The sequence below is a fragment of the Carassius carassius genome, chromosome 18 (assembly GCF_963082965.1).
Source record: "Carassius carassius chromosome 18, fCarCar2.1, whole genome shotgun sequence".
Classification (NCBI taxonomy): Eukaryota; Metazoa; Chordata; class Actinopteri; order Cypriniformes; family Cyprinidae; genus Carassius; species Carassius carassius.
This window is the reverse complement of record NC_081772.1, coordinates 612501-630000: the sequence shown is the minus strand read 5'-3', so window position 1 is coordinate 630000 and position 17500 is coordinate 612501. Positions and strand designations below refer to the sequence as shown.

Below are 17500 nucleotides of genomic sequence, written 5' to 3'. Positions count from 1 at the left end.
TCTAATAGTGGAAGTTTAATATATTTTTTATTTAATTATATATATGAAATGATGTTATAATATTATGACAGACATTTTTACATATATGAACAATATTATTATTTCTTTTAATAGTAATTGGCGACCCACAGGTTGAAACCACTGATCTAGATGATATAGGGAATGAAGAATAAAAGAACAGTAAAAGCGTATTTCCGAATGTGTTGTGGAGCACACATTTGCACACGTCTTTCTGTCTGTCGCTCTGAGCTCCAGGGGGAAACTAAGATCTTGAAGCTGAAGAACCTGAGACCCAAGGACTACGCCAACTACAGCTGCATCGCCTCCGTCAGGAACGTGTGCGGCATCGCCGACCGCAGAGTCGTCTTCAGACTCACCAACAAAACTGGTGATTATATTCTACATAAAAGAAGTGTAATGAGTAATAAATAATAATGAATAATTATATACACCATATATATATACGGTTTTATATTTTTTAAATCTTTGTTTCATTCACTTTAATACTTCAGCTTAAACCTATTTTATTTCATTGTTACTTTATTTCCAAGACACTATTTTCATTTAAGTTTTTTTTATTTAAACATTTTATCTAACATATAAATGTTATTTTATTTTTTACTTTATAGTACTTAAAAAACGTAAAAACTTTATAAACTATAAAACGTTTATAAACTATTAATATAGCTATTTTAATAGTTGTATTAGCAAACAGTAGCAGTGACTAAAGATCAGCGACTAATCCAAATAATAGTAATAATGATATTATAATTTCTGTTAATATTTTGAATTTTTTTTTCTGTTTCAATATTTATTTTAGTAAAGGTATAGTAATTTTGTTGTTGATCTCTTGGCTTTTTTATTAGTTTTTTAATTTATATATACACTGTAAAAAATGACTGTGATTTTAACGGTAAAAAACTGTGAAAATGCTACAGTACAAACCTGTTTACTGGTTAACGGTAATTTCCTGTAAACTTTACAGGGAAAAACCGTAAACTTACGTTCCCAGAATTCTCTGCGTTGCATTTCAAATTTTGTTTGCATTTGATGTTTTTTCTTTGAAATAACTATGTTTCTCCTTAATTTTTTCTCATCTGTTATGTTTATTAGGTTTGTATGTTACATAAAATGTTGTTAAATTAATGTTTATTGCATATTTCAGTTTAATGAGTCTCACCATGATGGTGTTTAGTGCTTGTGTGAATGACACCATGCAACTTCTATATATCTTATTTTTTAAAAGCTGCTTGTGATGGGCTTTGTTTCACCACGTGACTCTCTCATCACCACCTGCTTTTGGTGGTTACCAGTGTAATACGAAGGTACAACATAGATTTCAGTGCTTCAATAAGTTCGAATATAAATATTATATCAATTAAATTATGGTATTAAACTGTAAATATAAAGTAAAACCGTTAAACCTACAACAGTGTAACTATTTTTTACGGTATAAAACTGTTAAACCAAAAAATTGTTTTTTCCTAAAGTTAATACTTTTTATTTTACAGTAAATCATTGACTCAAGCACCAGATTTAACCGTAGAAACAACAATGACAATGGCTGCCAACCGTAAAAGAAAAAAATGTTTTACCCGTAACTTTACGGTGGAATTCTGGCAACCCCAGCTGCCAGCGTTTTACCGTAGAATCTACGTTTTTTTTTTTACAGTGTATATATATATATATATATATATATAGTACAGACCAAAAGTTTGGAAACATTAGTATTTTTAATGTTTTTGAAATAAGTTTCTTCTGCTCATCAAGCCTGCATTTATTTGATCAAAAATACAAACCAGTTTTTTAAATACAGAAAGAAACAGTAATATTGTGAAATATTATTACAACTTAAAATAATAGTTTTCTATTTGAATATACTTTAAAATAATGTATTCCTGTGATGCAAAGCTGAATTTTCAGCATCATTCCTCCAGCTTCAGTGTCACATGTAACATCAGTCGATCACATGATCATTTAGAAATCATTCTAATATTCTGATTTATTATGAGTGTTGGAAACAGTTCTGCTGTCTCATATATTTGATCAATAAAAGGTTAAAAAGAACTGCATTTATTCAAAATAAAAAAATAAATTCAAGTAATATATATTCTAATAATATATTTTCTTTACTATCACTTTTTATCAATTTAACACATCCTTGCTGAATAAAAGTATTGGTTTTATAAAAAAAAACATAGCTTCTTTTTTTTTCATCAAAGTATCCTAAGAAAGTATCACATGTTCTGAAAACATATTAATCAGCAGAACTGTTTCCAACTTTGATAATGAATCATCATATTAGAATGATTTCTGAAGGATCATGTGATAATGATCCTAAAAATTCAGCTTTGCATCACAGAAATAAATGATCATTTAAAGTATAATACATTTAAAAACAATTATTTTAAATTGTAATAATATATCACAATATTACATTTTTTTCTGTATTTTTGATCAAATAAATGCAGGCTTGATGAGCAGAAGAAATTCTTTCAAAAACATTAAAAATAGTAATGGTAACTTTTGGTCTGTACTGTATATATATATATATTTTAGATTAATTTTAGTTTTTCATTTAATTCCAATTAACATTTTTTTTATTGTAGTTTTAGTTGAGGATAAAGATGTTTAAATTTCATGAGGGTCAGTGTTTGCTGTGGTTTCAGCTCCCGCCTCCATCAAGCTGCTGGTGGAGGATCCGATCGTGGTGAATCCGGGTCAGACGGTGTCTCTGGTCTGCATCACCACTGGAGGAGAGCCGACGCCGAGCCTGAACTGGACCCTCAGCTCCGGATCTCTGCCGGAGAAGAGTCTGATGAAGGACGGGACGCTCACACTGCCAGCCATCGCCTCGGAGGATGCCGGCATCTACAGCTGCATCGCCAGCAACAACGTGGGAAACCCGGCTAAGAAATCCACCACCATCATCGTTAGAGGTCAGCTTCACTTTTTCACTTCATCTGAAAATCGATCTTTAGTCAGTTTGTGTCAATGAATCTTTCAAACGGCTTATGATTCATTTCCAAATCGCTCTTTAGTCAGTTTGTGTCAATGAATCGTTCAAACCGCTTATGATTCATTTCCAAATCGCTCTTTAGTCAGTTTGTGTCAATGAATCGTTCAAACGGCTTATGATTCATCTGAAAATCGATCTTTAGTCAGTTTGTGTCAATGAATCATTCAAACCGCTTATGATTCATTCCCAAATCGCTCTTTAGTCAGTTTGTGTCAATGAATCGTTCAAACGGCTTATGATTCATCTGAAAATCGATCTTTAGTCAGTTTGTGTCAATGAATCATTCAAACCGCTTATGATTCATTTCCAAATCGATCTTTAGTCAGTTTGTGTCAATGAATCATTCAAACCGCTTATGATTCATTTCCAAATCGCTCTTTAGTCAGTTTGTGTCAATGAATCTTTCAAACTGCTTATGATTCATCTGAAAATCGATCTTTAGTCAGTTTGTGTCAATGAATCGTTCAAACCGCTTATGATTCATTTCCAAATCGCTCTTTAGTCAGTTTGTGTCCATGAATCTTTCAAACTGCTTATGATTCATCTGAAAATCGATCTTTAGTCAGTTTGTGTCAATGAATCGTTCAAACCGCTTATGATTCATTTCCAAATCGCTCTTTAGTCAGTTTGTGTCAATGAATCTTTCAAACGGCTTATGATTCATTTCTAAACCAATCTTTAGCCAGTTTGTGTCAATGAATCGTTCAAACCGCTTATGATTCATTTCCAAATCGCTCTTTAGTCAGTTTGTGTCAATGAATCTTTCAAACTGCTTATGATTCATCTGAAAATCGATCTTTAGTCAGTTTGTGTCAATGAATCGTTCAAACCGCTTATGATTCATTTCCAAATCGCTCTTTAGTCAGTTTGTGTCAATGAATCTTTCAAACTCCTTATGATTCATCTGAAAATCGATCTTTAGTCAGTTTGTGTCAATGAATCGTTCAAACCGCTTATGATTCATTTCCAAATCGCTCTTTAGTCAGTTTGTGTCAATGAATCTTTCAAACTGCTTATGATTCATCTGAAAATTGATCTTTAGTCAGTTTGTGTCAATGAATCGTTCAAACCGCTTATGATTCATTTCCAAATCGCTCTTTAGTCAGTTTGTGTCCATGAATCTTTCAAACTGCTTATGATTCATCTGAAAATCGATCTTTAGTCAGTTTGTGTCAATGAATCGTTCAAACCGCTTATGATTCATTTCCAAATCGCTCTTTAGTCAGTTTGTGTCCATGAATCTTTCAAACTGCTTATGATTCATCTGAAAATCGATCTTTAGTCAGTTTGTGTCAATGAATCGTTCAAACCGCTTATGATTCATTTCCAAATCGCTCTTTAGTCAGTTTGTGTCCATGAATCTTTCAAACTGCTTATGATTCATCTGAAAATCGATCTTTAGTCAGTTTGTGTCAATGAATCTTTCAAACGGCTTATGATTCATTTCCAAATCGCTCTTTAGTCAGTTTGTGTCAATGAATCTTTCAAACGGCTTATGATTCATTTCTAAACCAATCTTTAGCCAGTTTGTGTCAATGAATCGTTCAAACCGCTTATGATTCATTTCCAAATCGCTCTTTAGTCAGTTTGTGTCAATGAATCTTTCAAACTGCTTATGATTCATCTGAAAATCGATCTTTAGTCAGTTTGTGTCAATGAATCGTTCAAACCGCTTATGATTCATTTCCAAATCGCTCTTTAGTCATTTTGTGTCCATGAATCTTTCAAACTGCTTATGATTCATCTGAAAATCGATCTTTAGTCAGTTTGTGTCAATGAATCGTTCAAACCGCTTATGATTCATTTCCAAATCACTCTTTAGTCAGTTTGTGTCCATGAATCTTTCAAACTGCTTATGATTCATCTGAAAATCGATCTTTAGTCAGTTTGTGTCAATGAATCTTTCAAACCGCTTATGATTCATTTCCAAATCGCTCTTTAGTCAGTTTGTGTCCATGAATCTTTCAAACGGCTTATGATTCATCTGAAAATCAATCTTTAGTCAGTTTGTGTCAATGAATCGTTCAAACCGCTTATGATTCATTTCCAAATCGCTCTTTAGTCAGTTTGTGTCCATGAATCTTTCAAACTGCTTATGATTCATCTGAAAATCGATCTTTAGTCAGTTTGTGTCAATGAATCTTTCAAACGGCTTATGATTCATTTCCAAATCGCTCTTTAGTCAGTTTGTGTCAATGAATCTTTCAAACGGCTTATGATTCATTTCTAAACCAATCTTTAGCTAGTTTGTGTCAATGAATCGTTCAAACCGCTTATGATTCATTTCCAAATCGCTCTTTAGTCAGTTTGTGTCAATGAATCTTTCAAACTGCTTATGATTCATCTGAAAATCGATCTTTAGTCAGTTTGTGTCAATGAATCGTTCAAACCGCTTATGATTCATTTCCAAATCGCTCTTTAGTCAGTTTGTGTCCATGAATCTTTCAAACTGCTTATGATTCATCTGAAAATCGATCTTTAGTCAGTTTGTGTCAATGAATCGTTCAAACCGCTTATGATTCATTTCCAAATCGCTCTTTAGTCAGTTTGTGTCCATGAATCTTTCAAACTGCTTATGATTCATCTGAAAATCGATCTTTAGTCAGTTTGTGTCAATGAATCTTTCAAACGGCTTATGATTCATTTCCAAATCGCTCTTTAGTCAGTTTGTGTCAATGAATCTTTCAAACGGCTTATGATTCATTTCTAAACCAATCTTTAGCCAGTTTGTGTCAATGAATCGTTCAAACCGCTTATGATTCATTTCCAAATCGCTCTTTAGTCAGTTTGTGTCCATGAATCTTTCAAACTGCTTATGATTCATCTGAAAATCGATCTTTAGTCAGTTTGTGTCAATGAATCGTTCAAACCGCTTATGATTCATTTCCAAATCGCTCTTTAGTCAGTTTGTGTCAATGAATTATTCAAGCGGCTTATGATTCATTTCTAAACCAATCTTTAGCCAGTTTGTGTCAATGAATCATTCAATCGACTTATGATTCATTTCTAAACCAATCTTTAGCCAGTTTGTGTCAATGAATCTTTCAAACGGCTTATGATTCATTTCCAAATCGCTCTTTAGTCAGTTTGTGTCAATGAATCATTCAAGCGGCTTATGATTCATTTCCAAATCGCTCTTTAGTCAGTTTGTGTTAATGAATCATTCAAGCGGCTTATGATTCATTTCCAAATCGCTCTTTAGTCAGTTTGTGTCCATGAATCTTTCAAACCGCTTATGATTCATCTGAAAATCGCTCTTTAGTCAGTTTGTGTCAATGAATCGTTCAAACGGCTTATGATTCATTTCCAAATCGCTCTTTAGTCAGTTTGTGTCAATGAATCATTCAATCGACTTATGATTCATTTCTAAACCAATCTTTAGCCAGTTTGTGTCCATGAATCTTTCAAACAGCTTATGATTCATTTCCAAATCGCTCTTTAGTCAGTTTGTGTCAATGAATCATTCAAGCGGCTTATGATTCATTTCCAAATCGCTCTTTAGTCAGTTTGTGTCAATGAATCATTCAAGCGGCTTATGATTCATTTCAAAATCGCTCTTTAGTCAGTTTGTGTCAATGAATCATTCAAGCGGCTTATGATTCATTTCTAAACCAATCTTTAGCCAGTTTGTGTCAATGAATCATTCAATCGACTTATGATTCATTTCTAAACCAATCTTTAGCCAGTTTGTGTCAATGAATCATTTAATCGACTTATGATTCATTTCTAAACCAATCTTTAGCCAGTTTGTGTCAATGAATCTTTCAAACGGCTTATGATTCATCTGTGAATCACTCTTTAGTCAGTTTGTGTCAATGAATCGTTCAAACCACTTTGCAAATCAGTCTGAATGATTACTCTGATGTTTGACCAATAGCAGATGATATCTGTTGTGTTTCCTGTGCTGTTCAAACGTTCAGTCGTCCAGATGTGTGTCTAATGTTCAGGAGTGAAGTTGAATGGCTTTTTGCTCTGAATTGTGAAGCTGATGATGTTCCTGGCGGCTCTTTCAGTCTGTTAGCATGAGAATGTCGATCAGATTAATCTCAGAGCGCTTGGCACATTACTGTCAGGTCATTATTATATTATTACAGGCACCTTACTGTCAGGTCATTTGAGTGAATCTCAGAACCTTTCATTACATTTTCATGCCTTATTTTCCCCAAAATCACAAGGGAAAAATGCATATCATATATACAGTATCATATTTTGTACAATATGTCTGTTACACTATGTCTGTCAGTCTGTTTTAAAATATTAAAAAATATGCAAAACTAAAATTAATTGTTTTCAATAAAATCAAATGCATAAATCTCATGCCTTTTACCTTTGGCTTTTGGCACATTACAGCCGAAATGATTATTAGGCACCATTAGAATTAAGTAATTTAGGTGAATCTCATGAAATATGGCCTGAAGAAATTCTCAGGCATGTTTCACCACAAAAGCATATTTTGTGCTATATTCTCATTAATGCAAACATGAATTAGGGTAATAAAAAATTAGAATGAACGAATTAATATATATATATATATATATATATATATATATATATATATATATATATATATATATATATATATATATATATATATAGGTTTATTGAATAAGTAAATAAAAATATAATAAGATGCAGAAATATTGTTGTATATATAAATACAATTATGAATAAAGTTTTTATTAGAATTTATAAATAAATAATTAATAATATGTTATATGTGAACATCTTTTTATTTGATTATAAATGAAGTTCTTAGTAGATTTTACAGTACTGGCTTAAAATATTTAAGGTCTTATTTCACTCCGATGTCATAAAAAAATATAAGCATATTTTGTGCAAATAAAATAACCATTAAATGACCATAAAGGATTATGATTAGGATCATTAGAATTAATTAATAATATAAACTGCATAAAGAAATTTTATGTTCTATATATACATATTTATACATGATAAATGTATAAAACTTTTTTTTAGAAATTGCAAAAATAATAATAATTAATAAATGTAAAAAAATAAATATTATGTTATACATACAATAATAAATTAAGTTTTTAGTAGATTTTGTTGCACTGATCAAAAATATGACTGTACAAATATTCAGGCCAATTTTCTATGCAAAATAATATAAGCCTGATTTTAGTGTTGTTGTTTTGTTTTAGTTTTTTTACATAGGGACATTCATTCTTATTAATTTCCCATTATTGTAGTAATACAATTTTACAAAACAGTCATAACAGTCATATATATGCTGCAAACTGACCCACTTTTGGAAATATATATATATATATATATATATATATATATATATATATATAATTCGCTCTTCGTTACAAAAGATCACTGTGTCCAGTAAGGAATATTTACTTTTTTTTTTTTTTTGGTTAAAGGTTCTTGAGGTGGTCGCTAACACTTTGCAAACTTTAGTGTTGGAATGTCTGGACTGTAGATGATTGTGGTTTCTGGCTAACAAATGGACCTGCACACACGTGTATGTGTGTGTTTATGTTTGTTTGTCACACTAGTCCTTGAAAAGCCCTCGTCAGTTTCGTCTGTGTTCAGCAGATGGATGCTTTACTCCACAGCCTGCCGTGACTTTGGCTGTGGCCTGTTCCTCCAGTATCCCAGCATGCTCTTGGCACACCAGAGGCCCTCCATCATGATCCTGCTCTGGATTATAGGATCCGTTCTCCTTTCCAAAAGTGGGTCAGTTTGCAGCGTTTGGCTGACACAGAGCTCTTGTTCTCTCCTGTTTTCCTTCGGTCGCTCCGTCATCAGATGGATTTTACAGAAGAATCACTGATCTGCTGCATTTACACTCCCTTTTTTTTTTTTTTTTTTTACATTTACTGAATTCATTGATATCATATGTCATTTAATTGCTGTAATTTATTTTGTTGTATATTAATATTTAGTGTTTCAATGCCTTCATCTGACAGCAGCTTGCTAATTATTTAAAATCATCTTTTTGGAAATTATTGCATTTTTCTGAAATATTGTAAAATAAATTACGTTTGTAATGGGCACAAATAAATTTTAGTGAATCTTAGTGTCAGCTAATTTATACAAACCTAAACATTTAAGTAATATATTTTAAGTTTTGTTTATGCATAATATAATTGAATTTATTTATCTAGAATGAGTAAAAATAAATGGAATTTATTCATTTATTTTAAATAATAGTAACAATAATGTATTTAATTAATGCATGTATTTTTTTTATTATTATTATATTATATTATTAGTATTTGTTTAAATTATTAATGTGTTTATTTATTAATTTGAAGGAAAACGCATAAACATTAAATATTTATTATTATAATTGTTTGGAAAGCAGTAATGCTTTACTTATTTTACATAACATTAATGTTATTTATTTATTTATTTTAAATAACAATAATGAAAAATATTATTTATTTACTGTGACTAAGAGTAAAGAGAATTTTATTCAGTTTTTTTATGTTAAGTAACAGAAATATTAATTATTTTAATTTATTTTGAAAAGTACAGTCCTGATAAAGGTTTATTTACTCATTTATTGAATAAAAGTAAACCTTTAATTGTTATTTCTTTTAATTATATATTTGTTTTAAATAACAGTAATCAGGACCACTTATGTATTTACTTTGAAAAATGTTTCTTAGTGGTGTTCATTTATTTATTTTAAAGAACAGCGATGAAAGCAATTTTTTTATACATTTTATTTATTTTATTTTGATTAACAGAAATGAGAACAGTTTAATAAAAGCAGCTTGTGACTAGTCTCTCACCTCCTCATTTGGAATCATCTTTGAAATGAATTTGTTTAACTCAAATAATCTATTTTAGAAATGTAACTGGTGTAGTTGATTTTTAGTGAGCCAATGCAGCAGTCAAGAGAGAGGCTTACTGTAGTAACAGCCAGTTTGAAAGTTTTAGGGACATATTCTAATGAAAACTGACGAATGAATAATATTCAGAAGAGGATATATGGCTTCTGGAAGCACCTCTTTTAGTAGCTTAAATGGATAGGGTCTAAATACATGTTTTTGGTTTAGATTTTTTCAATTCTTCCTCTCCTATGGTAGAGAATGAGTGGAACTGTTCCCCAGGGGGTCTATAGTGCACTGTCTGATGTGATACTGTAGCTGGCGGCTGAATGGTTGCAATTTTATCTCTAATAGTATCGATCTTAGAAGTAAAGTAGTTCATAAAGTCATTACTGCTGTGCTGTTGGGAGAGGCCCATGTCTGTTGATGCTTTATTTTTCACTAATTTAGCCACTGTATTGAATAAATGGCTAGGGTTGTGTTTGTTCTCTTCTAAGAGAGTGGAAAAGTAAGTAGATCTAGCAGTTTTTAGAGCTTTTCTGTAGGAGGAAGTACTTTCCCTCCATGCAATATGAAATACCTCTAGTTTTGTTTTCTTCAAGCTGCTCTCTTTAAAAGAGTTTGCTTGTTATACATGGTGTCCACTGTTTTCCTTATTCTTTAATCTTCTTTAATCATAAAGGAGGGATCTAATTTTCATTAAGCCAAGCTTTATCATTTGTTTATCTGTATTATATTTGTTTTTTATTTGTTGAACATCAATTAAATTGCTTTCTTTTGTATTTGCTAGTTCGGGGAACAGACATGGTCCCTATAGCAGTGGCCACCAACCTTTTTAAGCCCAAGATCCCTGACCCTAAGGTTTTATGAATGACAAGATATATCCATTGAAGAATTTATAGAAAAAGACATCCCAGATTGTACTTCCAATTTGAGGCCTTTTATTTATTATTTTAATTAGTGATGCACTGATCATAGCTTATTCAGAATCTGAATTTTTGCTGCATAAAACTATAAACTGTATAAAATAAAACACATCAGCATGAATCAAAAACAGCAGGTCTGAATACGGTGCAAATTCACTCTCTGACAGCAGGTGGCGCTTATGAACCAGCCACGATATAATAATTTCCTTGATTACCGCTGTAAGAGTTTCGCTATATACGGAGGTATTAGAAGAAAATTGGCATCAAAACTTTCCGAGACTCAGGCATGATGTATTTTTCTTTAATCACTGCCCCAGTAGATACCAAAAATTACAGAAAATAATGGTTCCTGACTTGGGCCCAAGTTAGTCAAGTACAAACTCTAAGCTAGAAGCGTCTGCGCTCGTGAAAACAGACTTGTGCTCATGTGTGCCGTGTGATCAGGTGATGCTCGTGTGCAGCTTGTAAGTCAACATGTGAACGACCGATGTCACATTCACTGTGGGGCAGATCGAGACTGAGCAGCAGGACTTCCCATCTGTGGAGACGTGTGTGTGTGTGTCAGCTGAATCTCTCTGGGAATGGTTCCTCTTCAGGTGCATCTCCTTGAGTGAAGTCACGGCTCAGGTAGAGATGCCATCTGTCCCGTCACACACGCTCGTTATGAACGACCTCGTTAGACGACACAAGGACAGTCACATGACCACAGATGTGCGGTTGGTCAGGTCAGCTGCTCTGGACAGTGGATGGAGAGAAACTCATCACATTCTTTCTCAAATCCCTCTCTAGGTGACACTTGAGTAGTTTTAGTTGCTGTGTAACAGTGCTGGTCTGTATGTGAATGATGGAGATGAAGTCTGATTTTCATTTGATTTAATGTGAACACAAAACTCTCTGGGTTTCTGTATTTTCACATTTCAGTTCCAATATTCTATATTGGGCTGCTACTAGTTGTTATACAAAGCATAATGTTTTTTAATGCAGCATAAGATGTGATCCACCACTCCACAACTACTTCATGTTTACTTCAAGATTTATTATAGTTTTGTATTGTTATTTATTGTTTTGGTTTTAATTTGGGTTTTATTTTATTTTGTCTTTACAGTTAAGTGTTTGTTAGGGTTTTCAGGATTTTATAGTTTCAGTTTAAGTTGCATTAATTTCAAAGTTGTATTTTATAATGTATTTTATTTTATTCATGTATTATGACGGTGGAGGTAGAACCCAATCGCAGACAGAATGCAGGACACACAAGGTTTATTGGTGACAGAAAACAGGGAAAACCAAGCCCACGAGGGGACAAAACAGACGAGAGATAAACTACACTAACACTTGACAAACTACACTATAACAAAAACAGGATCACACTTCTACTTAGACAAGACTTTCAATAGATTACTCACAGACAGATTTCACATAGATTGACACGCAATGTTAGACAATGTACCGACACAGGACAGAGAACATGAGGGGAATAAATGGGGTAATAATAAATTTTAAATGTAAATTTAAAAATAGTTTTTGTTATAATTTCAGTTAACAAAAAAGTTTTAATTTAGTTTTAGTTTTTATTGTTTAAGAAAAAAATAGTTTTTTTTTTTAAGAGTTTATTATTTAGTTGTTTTTTGGAATGTAAGTAGCCAAACATTTCATATCTTACAGCTGTTTTACGATAGAAATGTTAAACGACTGACAAAAATAATCAGGGATGCAAACTAATAAACGTGTCTGATTTCACCATTTTCAGTTGACGTGATTCATGAAATGCTTAAAATGCTAAAATTATGGCTGACAAAATGGCTTAAATGAAAATGAAATTTTATACTTAAATATTATTAATACTATTTGAGTTATATTAAAATTTAAAAGTCATAATTAGGAGGAAAAGATATTGGTGTTGTGACATAAAATAATAATATTTTATTATAATAAAAGAAATACATAAAAATATTTTAGAATATTCATAATATTTAATAATAACTTATAAATAAAAATCAAAGCAATCATTTACCAAATTTTATTTACCATTTTTTTGGATTGCTTACACACTAAAATTAAAAGTAGTACACTATTAGCGAAACCTTACACTCAAGAAGCAAAACAGCCCATATTTGCACAACTATTAGCACATTGTCAACCTCACACTTGTTGCAAAACTCTACACACAGTGATTTGCAAAACACTAAACACACTTAACATACATTACACACAAAAATCTATCATGAAGTCACTTCCTTGCAATACCAAAGCACTGACTGTCAAATTACCGCACCATCCAACCAATTGGTTCAACACAGTCATCAGGTGTGGAAACACTTGTTTGCTTAATTGTAGACACACCAATCAGGTGTATAAGCACTATAAGAAACAGCAGGTGAGTTCATCTGTCTTCAAGCACAATGGAAAGAGTCAGAGAAAGAGTAAGACGAGGAGGAGAACGAGGAGAAGAATGTGGAGGAGGACAAGGAGGAAGGGGAGGAAGAGGAATCAACAGAGGAAGAGATGGAGGTCATGCTGGAGGAGGAGGAGGAAGACAAGAAGGAGAACGAGGAGAAGAACGTGGAGGAGGACAAGGAGGAAGGGGAGGAAGAGGAATCAACAGAGGAAGTGATGGAGGCCATGCTGGAGGAAGAGGAAGACAAGAAGGAGAACGAGGAGAAGAACGTGGAGGAGGACAAGGAGGAAGGGGAGGAAGAGGAATCAACAGAGGAAGAGATGGAGGCCATGCTGGAGGAAGAGGAAGACAAGAAGGAGAACGAGGAGAAGAACGTGGAGGAGGACAAGGAGGAAGGGGAGGAAGAGGAATCAACAGAGGAAGTGATGGAGGTCATGCTGGAGGAAGAGGAAGACAAGAAGGAGAACGAGGAGAAGAACGTGGAGGAGGACAAGGAGGAAGGGGAGGAAGAGGAATCAACAGAGGAAGTGATGGAGGTCATGCTGGAGGAAGAGGAAGACAAGAAGGAGAATGAGGAGAAGAACGTGGAGGAGGACAAGGAGGAAGGGGAGGAAGAGGAATCAACAGAGGAAGAGATGGAGGCCATGCTGAAGGAAGAGGAAGACAAGAAGGAGAACGAGGAGAAGAACGTGGAGGAGGACAAGGAGGAAGGGGAGGAAGAGGAATCAACAGAGGAAGTGATGGAGGCCATGCTGGAGGAGGAGGAGGAAGACAAGAAGGAGAACGAGGAGAAGAACGTGGAGGAGGACAAGGAGGAAGGGGAGGAAGAGGAATCAACAGAGGAAGTGATGGAGGCCATGCTGGAGGAAGAGGAAGACAAGAAGGAGAACGAGGAGAAGAACGTGGAGGAGGACAAGGAGGAAGGGGAGGAAGAGGAATCAACAGAGGAAGAGATGGAGGCCATGCTGGAGGAAGAGGAGGAAGACAAGAAGGAGAACGAGGAGAAGAACATGGAGGAGGACAAGGAGGAAGGAGAGGAAGAGGAATCAACAGAGGAAGAGATGGAGGTCATGCTGGAGGAAGAGGAAGACAAGAAGGAGAACGAGGAGAAGAACGTGGAGGAGGACAAGGAGGAAGAGGAGGAAGAGGAATCAACAGAGGAAGTGATGGAGGCCATGCTGGAGGAAGAGGAGGAAGACAAGAAGGAGAACGAGGAGAAGAACGTGGAGGAGGACAAGGAGGAAGGGGAGGAAGAGGAATCAATAGAGGAAGTGATGGAGGCCATGCTGGAGGAAGAGGAGGAAGACAAGAAGGAGAACGAGGAGAAGAACGTGGAGGAGGACAAGGAGGAAGGGGAGGAAGAGGAATCAACAGAGGAAGAGATGGAGGCCATGCTGGAGGAAGAGGAGGAAGACAAGAAGGAGAACGAGGAGAAGAACGTGGAGGAGGACAAGGAGGAAGGGGAGGAAGAGGAATCAACAGAGGAAGTGATGGAGGCCATGCTGGAGGAAGAGGAGGAAGACAAGAAGGAGAACGAGGAGAAGAACGTGGAGGAGGACAAGGAGGAAGGGGAGGAAGAGGAATCAACAGAGGAAGAGATGGAGGCCATACTGGAGGAAGAGGAGGAAGACAAGAAGGAGAACGAGGAGAAGAACGTGGAGGAGCACAAGGAGGAAGGGGAGGAAGAGGAATCAACAGAGGAAGTGATGGAGGCCATGCTGGAGGAGGAGGAGGAAGACAAGAAGGAGAACGAGGAGAAGAACGTGGAGGAGGACAAGGAGGAAGGGGAGGAAGAGGAATCAATAGAGGAAGTGATGGAGGCCATGCTGGAGGAGGAGGAGGTGCTCAAAGAGGACCGAATCTGACGAATGAGATCCGCACAACACTGGTTAACCACGTTGTCAACCACGGCCTGACGCTGAGGGAGGCTGGACTGCGAGTACAGCCAAATCTAAGCCGATACACATTGGCAAGTGTGATAAGAACATTTCGACTGGAAAATGGGTATTGTAAAAATATCATCTCAAAAACATCTGCACGGTTTCAGTAACTGCTTACAGTACTCATGGGCGAAAATCTCATCTAAATGTTGCGGGGGACAATAAACATAACATTTCTCATGAGCAAGTTTTGAAGGGGACACCAATAAAACAGGCAAAATTGTACTTAAGGATATAAAGGAAAGCCTTACTATTGCATGGAGACCGTTCCATTATCCTTCTTCTCAAAGTTTCTTTTTGGTTCAATGAAAAAGCTGACTAAATTGACGAAAACATTCTTCAAAACAATTTTTTTTTGTTGCAATGTTTTTGAAGTTGTTTACGCAATCAAGCCACCAAAATACAATGGAAAACTTTTATTTATTTATATAGCACATTCAATAGCAATGTTGTTGCTTCACAGTTATAATTAAAACATGCATATATAAAAACATTTGCCATGCCAAGCAAAATGAAGGCATACACACTCTTAGACATATACCCTCACAACTGTATAGTGAGATCGGTATAGACGTGAAAGACGGGAAATTATTATGTCAATGTCAATGACTGATTTGTTCAAAAAGTGGATTCATTCAGTTAGGAAACATCTCAGTGTGTTTCTCAAAGACGCAATTAGTGCTGTTACTGCTGTAGCTTAGTTTTCAACTTTTTCCGTTGGTGAAATAGAGCTAAAACAGGCAATATGGTGCCTAAAATGCACTTAATATTAACTTCTTGTTTACTCAATTTTTATAAAAATCTAAATCACAATTGTTATGCTAATATATGGAGAACAACTGCACTCTTAGTATGATGTTATATTAGATTAACTATATTAAATTAAATAAACCGACAGTGGCGGCTCGTGAATTTTAAAATAGAGGAGGCAAACTAATTGTATTGGTCTGGGGATCCCTGCCAATTGTTGTTATTATTATTATTATTATTATTTGCTTAACGAGTTTAAAATGGCTTTTTGGCAGCTTTTAGTCCGAAACCGTATAGAAAATATATTCAATATCGATTCGCTATTCATTATAAATACTTGGTAAATTATCAGCCCAGCCGCACCGGGAGACGTTCAAACCATAGACTGTATAAAAACAGGTTCAAACTAATATCTAATTTATGTCTCTATGATGGTTGGTTGATATTCCAGAAGAGAGGCTAGCCTCCTCTATGATGTTACTTTTCTCAGCACTCCTTAGCGCTGAAAGTGAACACTCAATGCTGATTGGTTCCCCTGGCCTCCCCCTCCTCTTCTCTTTCACTTTTCACTCATTTTCACCTCAAAATTTGGGGGAACTGTGCCTCCCCCTGCCTCACCCGACGAGCCGCCACTGAAACCGACTAAATCATAGTGAACGCGGGAAAATCTAAATGTGCACATGCACTAATCTAATCTAACGTACAAGACTTGTATATGCGTACACTATGGGTGTGTGTAAGACGTTATTAAACAAGCTAGGTAAACGCCTGTATAAAACGCCTGTTATAATCGCTAACAGCGCAGACTACATCGGTGACAAAAGTAAATTGGTACACAATAATATTTTTTGGACACTACTTATTAATGACTCAGCATCATCTATATTAAAGAGAAAATAATCACGTCATCCGATGTTTAATGTGAATAAAGTAAGCTTGACTTATGGACTTCCACAACTCCTGTAACACAACGTTTTCTCGCACCGGACTGTGTGTGTGTGTGTGTGTGTGTGCGTCGGTGGTGGTGAGGTAAAGGGGCCGTGGACCAAAGCAATGTGAGGCAAAGCAGGGGGAAATCGAGATGTTTAAAACTTTTTTTGTTGTTGCTCAGTTTGCATTTGTATTGTTTTACTACTTACACAGTTAGTTTAACTATATATCTCATTATATTATTTACAATACACATATTTCAATTATATTTTAGGGGGGGACAACCCTCAGATAGGGGGGGTCCGGACCCCCCCGACCCCCCTGCGATTTCCGCCTATGACAGTACTGTATTCTATGCACTATCAGCATTTCTGTTACCTTTTCCTGTGAAATTACTGTACTATTGTATACTGTTTTTTTTTCTACATAGGATTGAGGGTCAGGAACGACAAGGGGGAAGTCCTCCTATGTTCACAGAACAGCAAGAGAGGGAGATAGTAAACGTGGTTTTGGCCAACAAACAATGCTATAACACTCAATCAGCTCCAAGCTAACATTGTCAGACCACGTCAGATTCAACAATATCCATCAGGTCTCAACATCAACACTGGCACGCAGCCTAAAAAAAAACATGTTCAAATGAAGCAAATTTATCGAGTGCCTTTCGAGCGCAATTCAGAAAGGGTGAAACGACTGCGGTAGGTATGTACTCACTTTAGCAGTGTGATCTT

General features: G+C 35.1%; 1 protein-coding gene across 4 annotated transcripts in view; it reads left to right on the top strand.

Moving 5' to 3' along the window:
* Window positions 1-17500, top strand: part of LOC132092036 (MAM domain-containing glycosylphosphatidylinositol anchor protein 2-like) — a 141876-nt gene that overhangs the window by 80049 nt on the left and 44327 nt on the right. For 2 of the 4 annotated variants that reach the window (XM_059498093.1, XM_059498091.1), the window contains exons 5-6: window positions 256-388; window positions 2670-2939. In XM_059498093.1, the coding sequence (XP_059354076.1) occupies window positions 256-388; window positions 2670-2939 (403 nt within the window). Of the gene's footprint in view, window positions 1-249; window positions 389-2669; window positions 2940-17500 lie in introns of all 4 variants that reach the window. The other 2 variants (XM_059498090.1, XM_059498092.1) reach the window with 1 other exon arrangement.